Source organism: Camelus dromedarius, chromosome 22 (genome assembly GCF_036321535.1).
Source record: "Camelus dromedarius isolate mCamDro1 chromosome 22, mCamDro1.pat, whole genome shotgun sequence".
In the NCBI taxonomy this organism is placed as follows: Eukaryota; Metazoa; Chordata; class Mammalia; order Artiodactyla; family Camelidae; genus Camelus; species Camelus dromedarius.
In genome coordinates this window covers 22,376,395-22,397,157 of record NC_087457.1, presented here as the reverse complement: position 1 = coordinate 22,397,157, position 20,763 = coordinate 22,376,395, and the positions used below count along the sequence as shown (strand labels likewise).

The window sequence follows — 20,763 nt, the reverse complement described above, 5'->3', positions numbered from 1 at the left end:
CCATACTTTAAAGATGTTATACCATTATCTTTCATTCTCCATTGTTACTGATGAGAAGCCAGCAGGCATTCTTATCACCAACCCTGTGTATAATGTATCTTTGTCTCTGGATGCTTTCAAGATTAAAAAAGATTTTTCTTTGGCTTTTCAGAAATTTGGCTAGGATATGACCTGGTGTAGGTTTCTTTATACGGTTTGTTGGGTTTTATTTTATAGGGCTTTTTGAACTTCTTGAAACTCTAGTTTATGCACTTCTTCAAATTTGGAAAAATTGGGGCCATTTTCTCTTTGAGCATTTGTCTTCCTCCCACCCCTGCACTCCACTCCACCCTTCTCTTTCTCCTTCTGGATCTATAATTACACTTATAGTAGACTGCTTTATGTGGTCACCGATGCATTACTACTTTCTTCCCCTCGGTAATTTTTCCTCTTTGTGCATCAGTTTGGATAGCTTGGTCTTTCTCTGCCTTCAAGTTTACTGATCCTTTTTTACTCTTTCCCCAATCTCCTATTAAGTTCATACAATGACTTTTTATTTTGAATATTGTATTTTCCAATCCTAGAATTTCCACTTGGTTTTTTTTTTTATAGTTTTAATTTTTTGCATATAATTCCCATTTCTTCTCTCATTATGTCCATCTTTTCCTTTAAACCTTTTTTAACATATTTATAAGAGCTTTTAAAGTTTGTATCTACTAACTCAAACTTCTGTTTCTGTGGACTGATTGCTCTTTCCCCTGGTTAAGGGTCACATTGTCTTGCTCAGCATATATACTTGTCCACTGTATACAGTGGATGTTACATTATTGAAAAATATGGATTTTGTTGTTTTCCTTGAAAGAGCACTGAATTTTGTTTTTGGCAGGTAGTTACTATACTGGCAGACCAGCTTGCTCCTATCAAGGGTTAATTTTAGGTTTTATTAGGATGGGTCTAGAATCACTCTTACTCGAGAGTAGCCTTATTCCTTAAGGGATGTCCTTAATTTAATTCTTGGGTTGTTCAGTGAGGCCTCTACACTTTGGCTGAGTTGAACTCCCATGTCTCTCAGCCCTGTGTGACCACCAGTAGCTGTTTTCTCATCTCATTTCTTCTATCCCACAAAACTCCTGTTTTCTGTTTGGGATCCACTTCCCTCTGCTGTAGTTTTGAAAGTGCTTTCTGGCAGCAAGCCAGAATGAATGTAGAGGTCATCACATGTGTGTCCTTCCTTGCAAGGATCAAAGCCCTGAAGTGTTTGTTCTATAACACTGTAGTTTATGATAGAACAATAAGTTTAATACCAGGTACTCAATCACGACTGGACTGAAAACTCTTGATTGAGGTTTTGATTTCAGCAATTAAATATTTTATTTCCAGAAATTCTACCTGGTAAGTGTATCTGTTTAATTCCTATAGTTTTTCTTTTTTGTAACTCAATTTTGTTATTTCATAGTTTGTATGCCTTCTGTCTTCAGTTCCAACAACTGCATTCTTTGGGGTCTGATTTTATGGTCTCTGCTGATTCTAATAGTGGCAGGCCTTATGTGAATTTGGTAGTCTTTGTTTAAGAGGTTAAGCTTGATTTGTAATCTATGAGAGTTTTGTGGGATGGTTTCTTCTGTTTCAGCCAGTCGTATGTATGTATCTCTCTGCGTGTGTACACTTGTCTCAGGACAATTCAGGACCTCCTTGAGGGTTTTAGCTTAGAGGAAGGGGCCTCAGATTCAGGCTCTCCACCTGATTGCTGTCTCAAGGCTGAATACATTCATATACTGTCAGTATAGAATTCTGGCTTCAGAGAAATCCTACTCCTCCACAAAGCTACAGACTCCCTAACATTCTAGTTTCAAGCACCCATGAACTCTGTTGCTCTGGCCTGAGATCTCACCTATATTCCTGGTATTTCCAGCAAGTCCAACTCAGAATCCAAGATACTTGATTATTTGGGGCTCAATTCTTGTATTTTTTAAGTTTTATTTTTACTTTCTTTTTTGAAGGGAGAAATCCCTGGAGGCCTGAAATGCTTCAGTGTATGTTGTGTCTGAGGGGTCTAGCTATTGTGGAGGAGAGGTTAACCTCTGAGCTTCTAAAATCTCAAGTATCAGGAGCAAAAACACATGTATTAACATTATAATCAGAAAAATAACAAAAAAGACAACAGATATCTACACCTGAATTACTAATGTACATATTTGTGTGGTAATTAATCACTATGAAAAACTGAGTTATTAGTATAATCTACTTAGCATTTTTCGTGTTGCTTTATTTCTCAAATTCAATACTAGCTAAAGGATACTTTCCATAGACTGAATCTTCATAAATTTTAGAGAAATATATTTAAGTTGACAAACAAAGGCTGACATTTGGCCATGCTTTACAAGGCTGAACACCATGCAAATCCTATTCCTTTATTTGTTCATTTTGCAATAAGTCTTGACATCACCTTCTCCTCTTTCTTAAATTTGCTGACTTAGCAGGGCACAATGCAGTTTTGATGTCCAATCTGATTTCAAAAGAATCTTTGAGAGAGCTAATCTTCTGTACACTCACTGTAATTAAATATTACAGCACAATTGGTACATAAGATACTCACTTTCTTGAGAACCTCTTAGCACCAAAGAGCGATGACATAAAAAAGTATAGATTTTCAGAGTGGGTTTTTTTTGTAGATTTTTCAGCTTGAAGTTTTAACTCTTATAGCACCTAGAGCTTGCAAAGAATAAAGCATTACATACTACAGACTGAAAATATCTTGATTAGTTGTCTTTCATTCTGTCCTAAACTCTCATTTTACTACAGTTTAAAATCTGCTAGAAGACTAATTTGCTTACCTTCAAGCTGCTTGCTTCGTTCTTGAGAATTTGAAATAGCAAATGTCATACTGGATTAGACTAATCAAGTTTAGTTCTTTGCCTCTTAGGTAAATGTCACCAAAATATGTTTTGTAAGACAGTATGGCTGCTATCTTTAACTTTTTAAATCCAGTGACTGCTATTCACTGATACTCAGTATCCATTAATATCAATATCAAATAATCCCTTTCTCATCTCCGCCATCCAAACTGAAGCATGTGATAGTCCCATAAGTTCACAATCACCATTACACTTTTCTTTTTCTTAAAACTACCTCTATCTGCTTCAAGAAGAAGTAACCTAACTCTGGACTTGGTGAAATAATCTATCCAGCACATAACCTTCATGATTTAGTCCCATTTTTTCCCCAGACTGAGGTACTAAGTTTTAAAAATGTGATTTTGTGAAAAAAGTAAACAGACATGATAAAAACACCCAAACAACTCAATAACAGCTCATTAAATACATGAGCTTATGGTCCCTTTCATGCTAATATCTAAATACACATATTGGGATGTTGCAATCCCAGAAGTAAAGTGCTAGATCAGAACTTTGAGCTGTTTCTATGTTACCCTCCAAAGGTGTTGCACCCAGAGTCATAGCCTCACCAGCAATTGCCCCGCACACTTACCAATGCTACATGCTATAAAAGCTTTCTATCTTTTCAGTCTGGTATGTGAGTGGATATACTGTCATTATTGATTTAATTTGCATTTCCTTAAATTTAGTTTTCTAAAAACTGACTACAAATCCCAATTTTTAAAGTCTACTGTCATTCAAGATTCCATCTCCATTCTCTTCCTACTCTCTACTTCGCATAAACACTTGTCCTTCCCTTCCTTTTCAATAGTGGACGAAAGTTATCTTTTCCAGAAAATTTTTATAATATGTTTTTTACTCCATCTGAGCACTGTAAAACTATATGCATATAGTCACAATTACAAGTATATTCCTCAGTTTTTAAGATATGTGCCAAAAGTACTGATGGTAATATAAAGAAAATTATAAAGATATAAAGGTGTAAAAGAATTACATCTTTGCATTGATTTTCATCACAGTATTTCACAGAATTTAAGATGTGATTGACTGCAAGACACACCATTATTTTATGAACTACTAAGAAAGTCAAATGCTGCCAATTAAAAGAAAAAAAACCACAATGCTTTCTTACTACTCATAATTTTAGCTTTATACTTATTGAGTATTTATAGTTCATATTTTAACATCCTTTGGAAGTAAAAGCACTATGTAAAAATGTTAATTTATTGTATGTCTATAAAAAGGAGGATGATGATAGCAGATCCCCTTATCTGTGGGAGATACATCACTCCAAGACCCACAGGAGGGGCTTGAAACCATGCAAAGTACCAAACCCTGTAAATACTATGTTTTCTTCTATACATACGTACCTATGATGCAGATTCATTTACAAATTAGGTATAGTGACTAATAATAAAATAGAGCAATTATAACAATATACTGTAATAATAGTTATGTGAATGTGGTCTTTCTCAAAATACCTTAGTGTACAAATTAAATGCCTCCCCGTCTTAACTAAGCACTTACCACATTGTTGCTGAAACTTTTGCAGTTTGAGGTGTGACAGTAAAAAACCAGCGTGAGTTTCTTTTTCCTTCTTCACAGCTTCGGGGATAGAAGATTCATTCTTACTGTAGATCTTAGCAACCTCAGCATACGACTTTTCTTTTCCTTACTGAGTTTCACATTTTCACTTAAAGCAAGCAAGTCCTCTTTAACATATCCAAATGAGCAGTATGACTACTCTTGCACTTGGGGCCATTATAAGTAAAATAAGGATCGCTGGACACAAGCACCGTGATACCATGACAGTTGATCTGATAGAGGGGATGAAGGGAGGATTCACAGCCCAGGTAGGACAGAGTGGGATGTCATCATGCTACTCCAAATGGCATGCAATTTAAAACTAATGAATTACTTATTTCTGGAATTTTCCATTTAATATTTTCAGACCCAGGTTGACCACAGGTAACGGAAACCACAGAAAATGAAGCCGTGGATAAGGGAGGACTACTGCAGTGTATTTTGAAAACCGGTAAATTTCTAGGAGTTGTCTTAGTAAGATGATGCCTACAAAATATCAACATTAGTAAACCAAGGGCAGCTGTAGTGTTGGTTTAATAATTTTAAGCCATTGAAACAGTCGGTTCTGGAAAGCAAAAATTGATACTCCATTCACATGTAAACTTTCTGAAAGTCTTCCAGTGCCAATGGCTATAATTCTATAATGTATGAATTCCTATTATACACTTTGAGAGGCTTTATGGCTCTGTGATTTGTTTACTTACAAAAGTGTTGATGAGATTAATTTCTTGGCAATGTATTGCTATAGCAGGGGGCATAAGATCAATGAAGGTTTGGTAATCAACAAAGATTTCTAAAGTTTGTAGGTGACATTTTCCAGAAAGACATTAGTCCACGATATACATAAAAGCAAAGTACTAAATTTCTTGATTCAAGAGCAGATATATTTATTTTAAGATAACATAAGAATGTAAGACAGGCCACTTTACAATTACATTTTATAAGAACAATAAACTGGAACTTAAGTTAAATGAAATTCTTAATATGAAATGATTCTGATAATTACCACAAACCTTTTATCATACAGTCTTCTGTAAAGAGTATGATACTAAAATTTTATGTGTAGCTTCATCTTTCCAAAGAATAGTCTGTAGAAGGAAATACTGAGAAGAGCATACATGTAATTTAGTACGTTACTATTTTCAGAGCATTTAAAGTTTTTTAATTGATGTAAACAACAATCCAGTGACATATTTTTACCTCTCATTTTATAGGTGATAAAGTTCAAGAGTGGTAATATATGAAGAATCACTATAATTTACTACTCTACTCCGTTTTAATTGATCAGAATATTTTATTTATTTAGATTTTAATATTATGCTGCAGTCTTATAATGATGAATGATGAATATCCATTCACTGTGATAAGCAATAAAGATTGCGTATGTAGTATTCCTTGGGAGAATGACAGAATTATAAAGAATCCCAATGAGCTTATTCAGTTTTTAATCTGTATTTATAGGACTGTTCTAGATAGCAATTTTTCCATGTATGCAAAATAATCTAGCTTATAGTCAAAAATAAAAGTAAGTGGCATTTTTTTCAATTATTTTAGGTAGCACATAATATTGAGAGCATTCAGTATAAGGTAAAATAGAGCTGGGGGATGTTAAATGAGAGGGTAGATATTTTCATTTAGTCAATCAATTAAATCAACCTTCAGAGCAGGTGAAAGTAAATTATACTGTATGAAATCCTCAAATTAATGAATATATATTTCTATATCAATGTAATAAATAATATCAGATAAAGAATGTAAAAAGTCTAACAAATACATTGTCAATACTAACAACATTTTCTTGGAAATAACATTACTTTATAAATAGGCTGATGCAGAACTACCAATTTTACATTTAATAACTTATAAAAACAAAGTCAGTATTTCCTCTTTTCATATGCAAAAGCAAGATGTTGGAAGGTGCAATTTATATTTAATACATCTTAGAAAAGAAGATAAATAAACTTATCTTCCACATATAATAAATACATTAATTTAAATTCATTGTTCTATTTTTGTATAGTATCCTTTTATAAACTATACTTTTCTAATTGAACAGATTTCCATTAAATACTATCAGATTGTTTCCTCCATGTAAAAATCTAATTTTGTTGTTTTTCAATAGGAAGTTTTTCTTTTCTCTTTTAAGATATACTATTTTGAAATAATGAATTAGATTTAAATTATTCATTATTACTGGTTGTTATGCATTACTTTTGCATGTGGTCCTTTTGCAAGAAACAAAATTTTAACTTCTACCTAATATATACATCAGTCTTCTAAACCATTTTATATTAGTCTTTTATGGTTCTCATTCTGACACTACAACATGTACTAAAAATATGCAATAAGTTACAGAGCCTAAGGTATTATTTTTACTAGTGTTATTAACATATACCATCTGCCATCAGGAGCTGCATCATGTTTAAAACAATAATGACAATAACAATGACCACTGCTACAAAAACTGCCACTATTTCTACCTTCAATGTATGACTTTTTTGAGGAAAAGAAATCTACATTTTAAATTTCTTTACTGTATACATAAAAGAATACTAGACATTCTATTGACTTTGGTAAATGAACAAAAATTTAAAAAAGAACTTTACGTGATTCAACAATATGTATTAATTAAGGACTTTTAAAAGTTAAAAGTACAATATAAACCATCATATTGTATAGTAGTTCAATTTCTATTTGTGTTTCAAAATTATTTCAATGTAATTAAAGACCTGGTAAATGATGGAGATTTATTAACAATTCTAAGGGCCCTAAGATAAATCTCAAGGAATATTCATTTTCTAAAAGTAAGTTCACAGTCCAAAACCAAAGGAAATATGTTGCTGTTCATTTTTAAGTGATCTATATTCCAGAAATGATACATTATTTTGAAATGAGACAACTTTCTAATAAATTAAAAAAATTTTTAAATACATTCTTATATAGTCGCTGGAAGAATCTATATACTTCTGAAGGGAATGAAAAAGTGCAGAGAGTTCAGTAAATCAAGGCAAAAGCTCAACATGATAACACTTAACATTTACAGTTAGTAAGAAGATGCAGCTTATCGGTCTTATGTTCAATAATTCAGTTCAAGAAAAAATTACAATTAGTGTTTCACCTTTTCCTTCATTTCTGCAAGTTCTGATCTCAGACCTGCTTCTGCTCTCTGAAATTTTTGCTTCTTGCATTTTCAAGTAGATAATAATCCTTTAAACTTTGCTTTAGAAGTGCCTAATTAAAAAAATACACGTATGTAATACATAAAAGTAGTATTTATTTAGGAAGAAATTCAGAGGTGATGGCATTAACCAATTATTATGATAACAGGAAACAGTAAGGCCCATAATAAAAACACCCAACAGAAAAGGCAAGTAAAACACATGTAAAGTATGCTATGGAGAAAAAAACAAACCAAAACAAAACAAAACACCCAACAGAAAACATAGAATCAAAGACTCAATCACTTAAGACTTAAGACTTTAATTTAAAGGTTCAGTGTTTTGGCCACCTCTCTCTCTCGTCTTTTGAGATGGCCGGCACTCTATCTATATACTTTAAATTAAACAGTGACTGTACTTCAGTTAAAAAAAAAAATTAAACACCCCCACACCTCGCGGCCTCTCTTGCCTTCTGAGATGGCCTGCACTCTGTCTATGGAGTGTGTATCTCCTTGGATAAATCTACTTTCACTCTGCTATGAAAAAAAAAAGTTCAGTGTTTTGTTTAGTTACTTGTCTAATTCTCACTCTTATATAGCTCTAGAATCTATGTAGTCATTTGTATCTATGGTTCTGTGTCCTACTACATAGAATCAATAGCATCAGTGTGACAGTATCACAAGTTGGTGGGAACACTACTGATATGGACATATAAATGGGACAGTCCTACTGTTTTTTTAAATGCTTAACTTCTTACAGGGCAATATAAAGTTCCTCAAAATAGAGATTAGGAAGACCTGACTTCTTTGTTAGCCCAATCACAACAGTTACCACCTTAGATAAATAACTAAGCCTACTTACAACTAAACATTTTAGGCCAGCATTTCCCTAAATGGGCTCCACAAAACATTAGGCTTCAAAGCTACTTTGCAAAGTACCAAATACCCTGGTTTTCTTTTAGAGAGTCAAATCAGTAGTGGCATATTAAGATCTGATAGGTTCTAAGGGGAAAGGAACTTATGAAACATGTTTATTATGATTATTTCTCATACTTACTTCTAAGCAGCTTTTTTTTGCTTTTAAATAACATGCATTGATATCTTATGGGATGATTTTAGTAATGCTGCTATAGACAAATATAAAGGTGTTAAGCTTGAGGAAAACAGCAAGAAATACATATTTGTAAGCACATATAAATGAACAAATCTTCACTGCAAAGATCTAATCAGAACACACAATTGACCAAAATTTTATGGATGCAACTGACTTTTAAAAGAAAAAAGAGGAAACAAATCCCTTATTTGGAGATCAGCAACAAGTTTGAGGTATTTCTTTGGTTTGATACAAACTGAACAGATCACTTGTATCTTCCTCAACTATTTCATTCTATGGTGATAGTGTAGTAAATAATAACTAAGATGGTTTTGCATCACACAAAAGGAGGCTCAAATCCTGGTTTGCAACTTACTAGGAAGTTATCTTGGGCAAATGACTCACTAAGCCTCTATTTTCTCTGCTGTTAAATGGGATATCTACCTGTAAGGATTAAGTGAGACACTACATATAGAAGAACACCTAGTATAGTGCCAGGCACCCAAAATAACTAAAAAATTAGTTTCTATTATTGTAGCAGATGTTTGGAATCATGATCCTAAAAAATAGTGATAAATATTCTGTAGATGCTAACGAGCCTAGATTATAAAAACCCAATCTGGATTCATTATATTGTATCTGCTCAGGTACAGAACTGCAGGTTAAACAGAAAATTTTTCAGTCAGGACACTCTGAAAATTCTAGTCAGATGACTATTTAATCCAGTTCAATTTTAGATCACAACTTAATACTGGCAACTGAATGCTTTCTTATAATGATTATTCTTTAACTGAATTACTTGTCTAAAATAAATTCATTAAAAGACTAATTCTTAAATCTGCGTTAGTGAGCTAAAAATTAAAAATAAATTATAATTCTATTTCTTTCAGTCATTTCCTAATGTCATAATAGAAAAATAATTTATGACCCTAAACATACTTATCTGCTATGAAGTTCCTTCTTCAGACAGGATTTAAAAGTGGGATACTTCTGAACCGTTTTATAACCCTGTGAAACGAGGATTAAAAGTATGCAAATGTAAATAAAATGTTACAGGGTCACAGAGATGCAATAAATAAATAAATCAAAAATAAAAATATATAACACCTAAGAGAGAAATACAGTGCCAGAGACTTATAGCTAGTTTATATTTTAATTTGATCTTGCTGCTCTAAAATATTTGAGGAAAAAGAAATGATTTTCAAGATTTGCCCTTTTAGGTATTTGTGCCATCACTGCAAATGCTAACAAGTAACCACTAGGTGGCAGTTAAGTACACAGTATCTTTATCAAGACATGTTGGATTTTAAAAATCCATTAAAAATCTTAAAAAAAAAATTGTCTAAGATGAATCTTGATTTCTTGTACAAATAATTTTTTTTCTTTTTAAATGTATAATCTTTAGGGGTTCTCTTACCAAAGAGGTAAGACTGAATACTCTAGCTGTTAATCTTAATAGAAAATTTGTTTTTCTTTTCCAGTTGCGGTATATCCAAATGCATTAAATTTGTAAACATTTAATGATTCATGCTACATTTCATTCTTTAAAACACATTTCTGAGGAAGAAAATCATTGAATTTCTTGTAATTACTTTGCATATAAGGTGTTAACAGGAAAAAAATAATTCAACAGACAGAAGAAACCATTTTTCTTTTTTACCTCATTTTCCATATAAAAAGCACTGAATATGCAGTGACTTAAGAACCTCATGTTGCCTAGTGGAAATCTGCATCATATAAAATGAGAAACAGTGATATTTCTTTGTTTACTAACAAGTCTGAATAGCCAGTGTATAGACTGAAGTAATCAAGATATTTGGCAACATTTCTCCCAACAAACTGAGAAGACATTAACTGAATATGAAAATAAGTTATTGAAATTAAAACTGATTTTTGCATCTTAAAAAGTATTATCTTTTATCACCTCAAATTGTTTTTGAAAGTAGGTAGGACCTTAGTTTTTTTCTTTTCAAATATAATACTGCATGTTTATATCCTTAAAAAATTTATGAAAGTTATTTCTGAAACTTAGATGGACTTTTTTCTTTCAGTTTTTAAAAAGGATATCAATAGGCTTGAAATTTATAGGTTTACCCGGAATCCTCTGTGGAGTCTGTCTTTCATAATTCCAATAAATTCTTTATAACTTAATTGATCATCTTTGTCAACGTCAAAAATCTTGAAGACTGTGTTCACTAAATGTGGTGAAAGTTTGAGGCCAGTGGCTACATAGACAGCACGCTTAAATTCATCTAGGTAAATGATATAGAAAAGGGGCAAACCATTAACATTATTCTTATAAGATGTGTTAATTACTAGCCAAGTTATAAAAGAAGTTTTTTCCTAAACATGGGTCGTGATCTTATGTAACATATCACTTTTCAGTAGTCATGCTGTCTCTTAGGGAACAAAAATTTTTGTGGTTTTAATTGAGAGGGCCAAGCAGTAGCTGTACGGTAGGCTGTAACACATTCATCTTCAGTAGATGATTAATGAACACCTACCATCAGCGACAGACACTTCTGAGTTCTTAAAGTGAGTAAGTTCTCAAGAAACTTACAGTTCAGGTGGGAGATGAGACACCTGCCCAACTAATCATTACACAGGACCACACAAAAAGCAGCAACAAAGTGCTGTGAGACTGCAGAAATGCCACTTCTGCTGCAGTGCGGAGCAGGGGAGGGACAGTGATTAGGAAAGGCTGCAGTTTTGTATTTGAGCCGAGCCCTGAAGGACAGATAGTTTCCGCTTGTAGAGAGGAGAGGAAATAGCAGATGAGATGACAGGCATGAACAAAGGCAGGAGGAGGACAGGACTATGAGGCATGTTCAGAAAATGAGCCATCTGGACACGCAGGAGCTGGGGAGCTCTGCGTGGGGACTGGGAGGCGAGGAATCTGTACATTCTTCAACAGGCAACTGGGAAACTGAAGCATTTTCCATAGCAGGTGTGTCAAGGTTAGTCTGTTTTAGAAAGAGAATTCTGTGGGTTGTTCAGGAAACACTGGACAGGAAGGTGGGTAATGGCAGGAATACCACTGAGGTGGCTACACCAGTAGTGCTTTGTAAGAGGCAATAACCTGAATTAAGGTGCAAGAAGTAGCAACAGAGAGAGAGAAAAAAAAGAGAGAGAGACATATATTCCTAGCACCTACAAGAGTGATTTTTTTCATTTCCCAGTTCCACAAAGTAAAAGAGCAACTTCCCATTCTGAACCAGGTAAGCAGATACTGACTTTTTTTTCTTTTTAAGGTTGACAAGTAGGTTTACCATGGCAGTAAAAATTGGTCTGTTAAGGCAGGGCTCCCAAAGGTTTGGGTTTTAACTCAAACACTAAAATGTGTTGAGATAAGAAGATGCCTTATTTGAACACCTAGACCAGTCAAAGGGTGGGATATGAAAAACTTTCAGGTTTCTGTTACTCAGTGAGTAAGTCAATGAAGCCATATAAGGGATTCGCTACCTGTGTTTTGGGGAGAAGAGAAACATCATGAGCACTTAGGGGCAGCAGTCTGCCTTCTCCCCAGAACTTGGTAAGAAAATGACAAGACTGTGCTCTGAGATGAAGCTGGGGGATTAGCACTTGTTAGATTATGGCAGACACGGGAAATCAACTTAAAGATACAAACAGAAAAGTTCTCCCATGGTAAGGACATTTTAAAAGGATATGGCCAGGGGGGAAGCGAAAGTGGTCATAGGCACTGAATCCCGGAGAGGGGACTTGATTTGTGAGTCTACCTCCAGGGAAAGAATGAGCTGGTCCTGAGGACAACAGCATTCTGAATTCAGTGGCAGTTGTGTTTTTTGGTAAATAAGGCAAAATTGACAGTCATTTTTATACATCATTCTTAAAACTCGCTTAATGTTTAAGTCCAGAGCCAAGAGGTGGCTCTGTTGACAAAATTCAGGTTTCTGAGCCAGCAGGCAGTGTGGGTAAACACTATAAATATTATCCTGTGATGCTGTCTGAGGCACAACCAGCTGGCTCTTCTATAGGTAGACATGTGTCCCTCAGTGTCACCAAGCAGCCATGAGGTGTCTTCCTCTTTGAACCGTTAGTCATTAGCCTTTCTCCATAATATGAAGGGAAGGGCAATAATAAATTTAATACAAAAATGTAATATATTTCCTTAAATTTTGCTTAGGGAAAAAAAATTTGCTCTGGAAGTATACACCAAACTTGCAGGCAAATTGATGACTAATATTATATATCTAGTTAATTTGTTGTCAAAGTCCCTAGAAACAGTGTAGGATTATTTTTTGCTTTTAATTTTTAAAAGTTTATTACTTACCTTGTCCTATAGAACGACTTGCAAAATTATACATATTCAGTGCTATTGCAAAGTCTTCTAGGTTGTTCAAAAACTGGAAAAATGACCTGAATTCATCAAAGGTAATACCCTATATTGGGAGAATACATGTAAATATATTTAGCATTGCCAAATTTATTAAAATAAGTATCTACACTTACTAGAAATAAATAGATCAAGCATCAGCAATATATCTTGTAAGTAAATATTTCCAGGGCACATTCTGTAAACCTTTTCCAAGTGGAATGTAAAATTCACTCAGATTTATTTCCACTGGGTAATGTTACCATGAACAATGTTAGGTGAAAATATTTTTAAAACACTATCATAGCAGCATAAAGTTCAAAACATGCTACAATAAAAATAAGTTAAAAAGTTTCAATTTTGAAAACCCTGATTTCAGGCCTGAATTTTTTAAACCCTAAAAGTAAGTATGATCATTGTGGGGGGGGGGACCCTAAAATCAGTTTCTCCCGTACATGTATTCCCTAAATGTATTTCTGCATTAGGTCACTAATGTCTTTATAATGACAATGCAAAATTGGAATGTCGAATAAGCCAATGGGAGTGTATTTTCACTTGTTCCTGCCATGGAAGGCTGCCAGAACAGCAGGAGGAAGCACAATGACTCTGCACTCAGGCCTCTGGGCAGGAGCATGGAAAGGACTCTGGAATTGTCATTTACATAAACTGAAATGGTCACCACTGCTATTACGTCAATTACTGAATAAGCACAATATATCTCTGATAATACAAATTTGGATATGAAGAGCTGCATTTAATGAACACGTTCTCCTTGGCAAAATGAACAAAACTGAGAGACAAAGTAAATAGAAAAGAACAGAGGGCCATGAGTTTGGGCTTGACAAATTCTGACCTTAATACTGGGGTCTCAGGGGAAGGGAAACTAATGAGGCAGCACTGGAAAGCTGGGCAAAGAACCAGAGTGTCTACTTTCATATAAGCCAACCACTGAGTAAGTGATTTATTATCAAAATAATATTTATGATCAATTTGTTACTGAAATAATAATGTCAAATTTTGATACTATTGGTTCCACTTCAATTACAAACCCTCTTTGCTTTCAGGAGAATCCTGTCTTTTCAGTTTTTCTCTTTCTCTTTCTTTATATTCATTTATGGCCACTCCAGCTCTGGATTCTGGTTTGTGATCTGATCCCAATTGCCATGTTTTTCCAGAGAGAACTATTTGCCTCAGTTAGGGAGACTGAGCCAGAAGGGGTTTGTCTTGATGTGAAGAGCTTGTTACCAGGGAAACCGGCCACTGCTCTGGTTCTGTATCAGTTTGTGCTGTAATCAGTTGCCCCAGCAACAGTCTCTGTGTCAAGGTGACAGGTTAATGATGGTAAAAGTGAAAAACAAGAGGATGGGATATTTTTAAGCAAAGTGTAAACAAAAATGTCAATACTTTTAGGGAGGTTAAAATTAAAAGCAAATCAAAGAATGATAGAATATAATGTTCTCCATCTGAACCTTGAGATTTTTCAAAATAGAGTTCTTATGTTTGCAAAGACAAGTCAAATTCAAAACAACACAGTAATTCTTTTGTGTATATTATACTCTTTGTGTTTAGAAATATGAAATTGTAAATTGATAAGCAGGGCATATCATTTTGATGGAGATTATTTAAAGCAATCCATTCTTAACAGCAGCAAGGGAAGGACAGTCGGGGGAGCTGCAGAGAAAGAGGAGTATGGTCATTTCTTCTCCCTCCACATTCTTACTCCCAGAATCACTTCTGTAATGAACCACTGGGACTTGAATAGAGTATGTCCTAATTGTTAGAAATGAAGTGAAAAGAAGCTTACATTTTAACAAAAATAAAATCATGATGATAACTGAAAATCTATCACATCAAAAATATATACACACTAAACCATAAGCAAAACAAAATGACAATCTATGCAGTGGGAGAAAATATTTGCAAATGATGTGACTGACAAAGGCTTAACTTCCAGAATATATAACTTAATAACAGAAAACAAACAACCCAATCCAAAAATGGGCAGAAGACCTAAACAAGCAGTTCTCCAATGAAGACATACAAATGGCCAATAGGTACATGAAAAAAATGCTCAATATCACTAATTATCAGAGAAATGCAAAGCAAAACTACAACGAGGTATCACCTCACACCAGTCAGAATGGCCATCAATCAAAAGTCCATGAATGGTAAATTCTGGAGAGGCTGTGGAGAAAAGGGAACCTTCTTACACTGCTGGTGGGAATGCAGTTTGGTGCAGCCATTATGGAAAACAGTATGGAGATTCCTCAAAAAACTAAAAATAGACTTACCATATGATCCAGCAATCCCACTTCTGCGTATATATCCAGAGGGAACTCTAATTCAGAAAGATACATGCACCCCAATGTTCACAACAGCACTATTTACAATAGCCAAGATATGAAAGCAACCTAAATGTCCATCGACAGCTGACTGGATACATTAGTTGTGGTCTATTTATACAACTGAATCCTACTCAGCCATATATCATTAATGGTACTGTAAAATGCTGTAACTACTTTGGAGAACAGTTAGGCAATTCCTCAAGATGTTAAACATTAAGATTGCCATGTGACCCAGCTGTTTACTCGGAGGTATATACCTAATTCTCTGGAATTGAAAACATATGTCCACATAAAGCACTGTATACAAAAGTTCTTAACAGTATTATTGGAATAGCCAAAATTGGAAATAACTAAAATGCCCACTAACTGACAAAAAGACAAAATGTGGTACTATCTACATAACAGAGTATTATTTGGCAATAAAAAGAAAGTGCTGATATTTGCTACAACGTGGATAAGCCTTGAAAAAGGTATGCTATGTTTAAGAAGCCAGACACAAAAGGTCATATATTGTATGATTCTACTTATGTGAAATGTCCAGAAGAGACAAACCCATAGAGACAGAGAGCAGATTAGTGGTTGCCAGGGGCTGAGAGGAGGACGACTGGGGAGTGATTAGTAAGTATGGGGTTTCTGTTTGAGATATGAAAAATTTCTGGAACAAGTAGTAATGATGATTGCACAACACTGTGAATGTGCTCAATGCCACTGAATTTTATTCTTTAAGATGGTTAAAGTGGAAAATTTTATGTTATGCATACTTTACAAGAATAAAAAATTACATACACTTATTGAAATATGTCACCCAGGATACGAACATGCATACATAGGTGCACTTGGACTGAACTGTGGCAAGGCATAACTAGGCAAAAACCGAGATAGTTAATAGACATAATTCAATAAAAAGACAAATCAGAAAATGCTGTGGATATCAAACTGCTACCATAATTACACTGGTTGTCCTGGCTGATACTGTGCTCTGCCCATAGCCATGAGAGTGCTCCAGTGTGTGCAACTGTTATCTTTGCTCGAGGTACATAAGTCTGAAATAATTATTAGAAGACCAGGAGGATATCATGGAAAACGGGAGTAGAGTGCTTGTTAATATTTACATTATGTGGCTTTTGTGAGAAGCCTTCTTCCCTTCCCTTTTACAGTCTCTGTTTACATTCTCTCCTAGATAAGTTCTCCTGGTCCCATGGTATTTAAAACATTTTAAAGTGATTTATTTTATATGGCAATATATTCACCTGTTCAAAATTCAAAAGGCACAAGAGAGTATACGACCCAAAATCTCCCTCTCACCTACCCTTGTCCCCTAGCCACGTAGCTCCTTTCCTTGGAGGAACCAATGTTTCTAGCTCTGTGGGTCCTTCCAGAATTAGCCCAGGCTATCTTTTTAAAAAATGGTGGTTTACTATACACACTGTTCTAAACTGTGCTCTTTTTCATTTACTATATCTTAGAGCTCATTCTGTATTAGTACATAAAGAATTTTCTTAGTCTTTTTCCAGCTGCACCTTTTTCCATGCTATAGTTACATAATTTATTTAACCAGTAACTTATTGAAAGACATTTAGGTAGCTTCCAATCTTTTGCTATTATAAACAACACTATAATAAATAACCTGGCATATCAGCCATTTCACATGAGTGGATATATATGTAGGCAAAATTCACAAAACCAGAAAAGCTTTAAGTTCTACATCTTTAAATACTCTCAATTCATTTGACAGGAGTTCTAAGTACTGTCAAGATATGAGTGAATAAAACAGATAAAAATACCAGCCTTCCTGGAGCTTATATTTCTAGGTAGGGGAGACAGACAACACTTAATTAAGTAAATTCTACTGTTTATCCAGATAAACAATAAAAAAAAGAAAATAAGTAAATTATACAGTATGTTAGAAGGTGATAAGGCTATGGAAATAAAAACAGATTAAGGGAAGAAGGAATAAAGAATGTCAAGGGAGAGAGTTATAATTCATCTACTGTGTTATCACTTTTATAATAGGCTATGTATTACTTATATAATAGGCGATTCTTTATATAATAGGTTGGAAGGTTAGGCGTCATTGGGAAATAACGTAGCGATCCATGTGTGTATCTAAGAGAAAAGCATTCTGGGCAGAGAAGGGAACACGTACAAAAGCCCTGAGTCAGCAGGTTAGCTGGTTTGAGAAACTGTACAGTAGCTAGTGTGGTTGTGGCAGCGCGAGGAAGGGGGAGAATGGGAGGAAGTGAGGTCAGAGGTAACGAGGGAGCAGCCTGTGTAGGCCCTGGGGCCCACGGTAAGGAGAAACATGGGAGGTTACTATGATGAGATCTGAATCATTATAGAAAGGATTTCCTTAAATGCTAAATGGAGAACAGATCACATGGAGGCAAAGTTGGAGGCAGAGAGATGATTTAGGAGGCAATCGCAATAATCCAGGCAAGAGAGAATGGTGACTTGGGTGGAGGTGGCAAGGACTGATGAGATAATGAAAACAAAAACAAAAACAAACAAACAAAATAAACAGAAGCTGAATTTAACTGAAAAGAAAATTTTTTATTTTGAAATACTTTCAGATGTAAAAAAGTTGCAAAAATAGTACAAAGAATTCCCTACACTCCTTACCCTAGAATTGAAACTTTTTGAATTACAGATTTTTTATAAGTTTCCACTGGGTGAAAAAAAAAAAGATTCCTCAAGGCTCTGAATAACAGCTAACACTAGCAGCTTGACAAAACAGTACAATTTCCAATATTTATTTTTAGGGAAGTGTGTATGAACTGGAAAAAATTCAGCTCAACATGTAAAACAGATAAAAGATCCCTAAGACATTATATAAGCTAATGTTCAAATGCATCAAGTCCTTTTTTCCTCACTGCTTAGGGGACCTACAGAATTGTTAGCACAGAGTGTAACCATTTTAAACAAAGTCAAACCATTTGCAAGTTTTTCTTGGATAGATTATCTTGATCCTTCTATAAACACAAATAGAAGGCAATATATCCAAAACATCCCATGCTTGAAGGGGTACTTGTAACACCAGTTCTATTGGGTTGCAATGATGCATTCAAATACCACTAGATAATGCAGCCACTCAGAATTGCTGACAAAACATTTGCTACTAAACAAATAGACAATCAGTTGTCCCCGGTTCTTAACCATTCATGCCATCCAAACTCTTTGAAAAACCTCACTTCAGCTGCTGATAAGATCATTCACTCATCAATAGCCATCTTCTAAGGACCTTTTACTAAGGGTATTCTAGAAATGAATAAAGCGTGACTGATGTGATGTCAGTAAAACTGTTTTATATGAGGTGATGTTTATATAATAGTCAAAGCATATAGCTCACCAGAATTCTCTTAAAAATGGTATTCATAATTTGCATAAAACAATTGCTAATAACCTGAAGGGTTTTCAGCATATGTAAGAAAAATACCCAGAATTTTAAATTAATCAATGTAAAAATTTAGCCAGAGCACTGAAGGCAGAGAGAAAAAGGATGAAATATATACAAAGTATCTATTAATCCATAGAGGAGCAGAAGAATTAACAAAAAGACAATATATTTTATAGACCTATATAATTACAAGATAATAACAAATATGGGGATTAGGTACCTTTTCTTCAGGTATACTGTAACGCACATTTTCCAAAAATACTGACGTATTTTCCACATTTGTATATCGTAAAAGAATATGAGCAAAATCTTCTTCACTGATAGTATTCATCCCATTAGAGTAGGAAAGGAATTCTATTTCTAGAACTTCTGTTTGGAGGTTATCCATGAATCTATGACGAAAAGAGAGAAACATTAAGATAAATAGTGATGGTAATAGGTGGTACTTAGCCCTTCAGGACTTTGGCTTCCTCATCTGTAAAATGGGCATAACAAAAATACCCTGCAGGGTAGTGATGAGACTTAAAGAAGTTAATATGTTGTGCCTAGTGTTCACTACAGTAAGCACTATATAACTGCTTACTATTATTATTATTGCGGCTTATTGAGACTAAGGAATTGGTAACATTCTTTCTTCTGAAAATATAGGAAATAATAAATCCAGATATCCAGACTTTTTAAAAAATTATTCAGTGATTTCCTGTTATATTTATCAATAGAACCACTGGTATACAGGTACTGATGGAAGTAGGTATTTGTTATAGAGAGTATCTTTAGTTAAGATGAAAGCAGCAAAGAGGTGAGTATCACTGCACTAAATGATTCCTACAGACCTTTCTGGTGTTATGTTAACATTTTAATACAAAGATAAAAATTAAGCTCACCTATAAAAATCTTCAAAGTTGAGCTCAGCTTTTCCTTTCTTTCCAAAAAAGTGTACAAGAAGTGTAGTATCTGTGACTAAGCTTGTAATGTCATCAGCACGCTTAAAAAAAAATCACAATTTAAAAGTTAGCTGAAATAAAACAGAATAGGGATACCCAATATCCCCCAAGGAACATAAATATATTAACATTAGAATTATTAACTTTAGAAGGAAAAGCATAAGACTGTATTTTAAAATGCCATTACAGTTAAAATGAAGTTCAAAAACAGAAAATAGAAGTATGGATAAAATTGATCTTTATCTTCAAAAATTTTAAATCTATGATTATATTAAGAGGTTTTCAACCTCAAATTATGCATATAGGTATCTATATTTTAAATTATCTAAAAGAGTTGAAATCCTTTAGTAATCATGAAATATTTTATTTTCATTTAAGTAATTTAGTGTGGATTTTCCTAATCAGCCTGAAAAACCCACTCATTTAGGATGTTCGAAAGAGGTAAATTCCTCAGCTGCATTGAACATACAGGGCTGGCAAAGGAGCGGTCCCAAGCTTCACGAAATAGCTTCCTTGAACTGTGATCCTTTCCTATTGTATACATATTTATAATTTGAATAGAACATAGTGTATTTTGAAAGAGAAACTATAGTAATATTACCTTGGAATTTACATCATCTATAATTCTTTTTTTCAAAGAAGACTCTTAACATTATTTTTTAAATGGATACGAAATTAATTCCAGAGAATTTTCCCTTCCCCACTCAACTTGATAAACAAGTTCCAACAATTATATTCTTAAAATAGCTGAATCATCATCCTTAGGGAGCTAAATGGCCTATGAAAATCTTCTTTATTTCTTTTACTTTGATGTAGTTTTACAGGTTTTCTCTTCTTTTCCTTCCCTCCTTCCCCTTCTATTTCCCTTCCTCCTGTTTCTTTCCTTCCTTCTTCACTTGGCCATTAACTCATACCTATCTTATAAACTCAGTTATAAAAAATCATAAAATTCAAGTGATTATAACTCTCCCATGTGTTATCCTGGGATATGTAAGAAAAATAAGAAGTGAAATAATTACTACCATTTCTACATGTAAAAA

The 20,763-nt window shown here is 34.1% G+C and overlaps 1 protein-coding gene across 3 annotated transcripts in view; it reads right to left on the bottom strand.

Moving 5' to 3' along the window:
* Positions 1–5,327: 5,327 nt before the first annotated feature.
* The window catches only part of MICU3 (mitochondrial calcium uptake family member 3), an 81,678-nt gene continuing 66,242 nt past the window's right edge, over positions 5,328–20,763 (bottom strand). For 2 of the 3 annotated variants that reach the window (XM_064477501.1, XM_064477502.1), the window contains 5 exons: positions 19,664–19,764; positions 19,000–19,171; positions 12,999–13,107; positions 10,802–10,959; positions 8,157–9,715 (listed from right to left, as the gene is read on the bottom strand). In XM_064477501.1, coding sequence (XP_064333571.1) covers positions 9,647–9,715; positions 10,802–10,959; positions 12,999–13,107; positions 19,000–19,171; positions 19,664–19,764 — 609 coding nt within the window. In that variant the 3' untranslated portion in view covers positions 8,157–9,646. Of the gene's footprint in view, positions 7,689–8,156; positions 9,716–10,801; positions 10,960–12,998; positions 13,108–18,999; positions 19,172–19,663; positions 19,765–20,763 lie in introns of those variants that run through there. The other variant, XM_031440210.2, reaches the window with a different exon arrangement.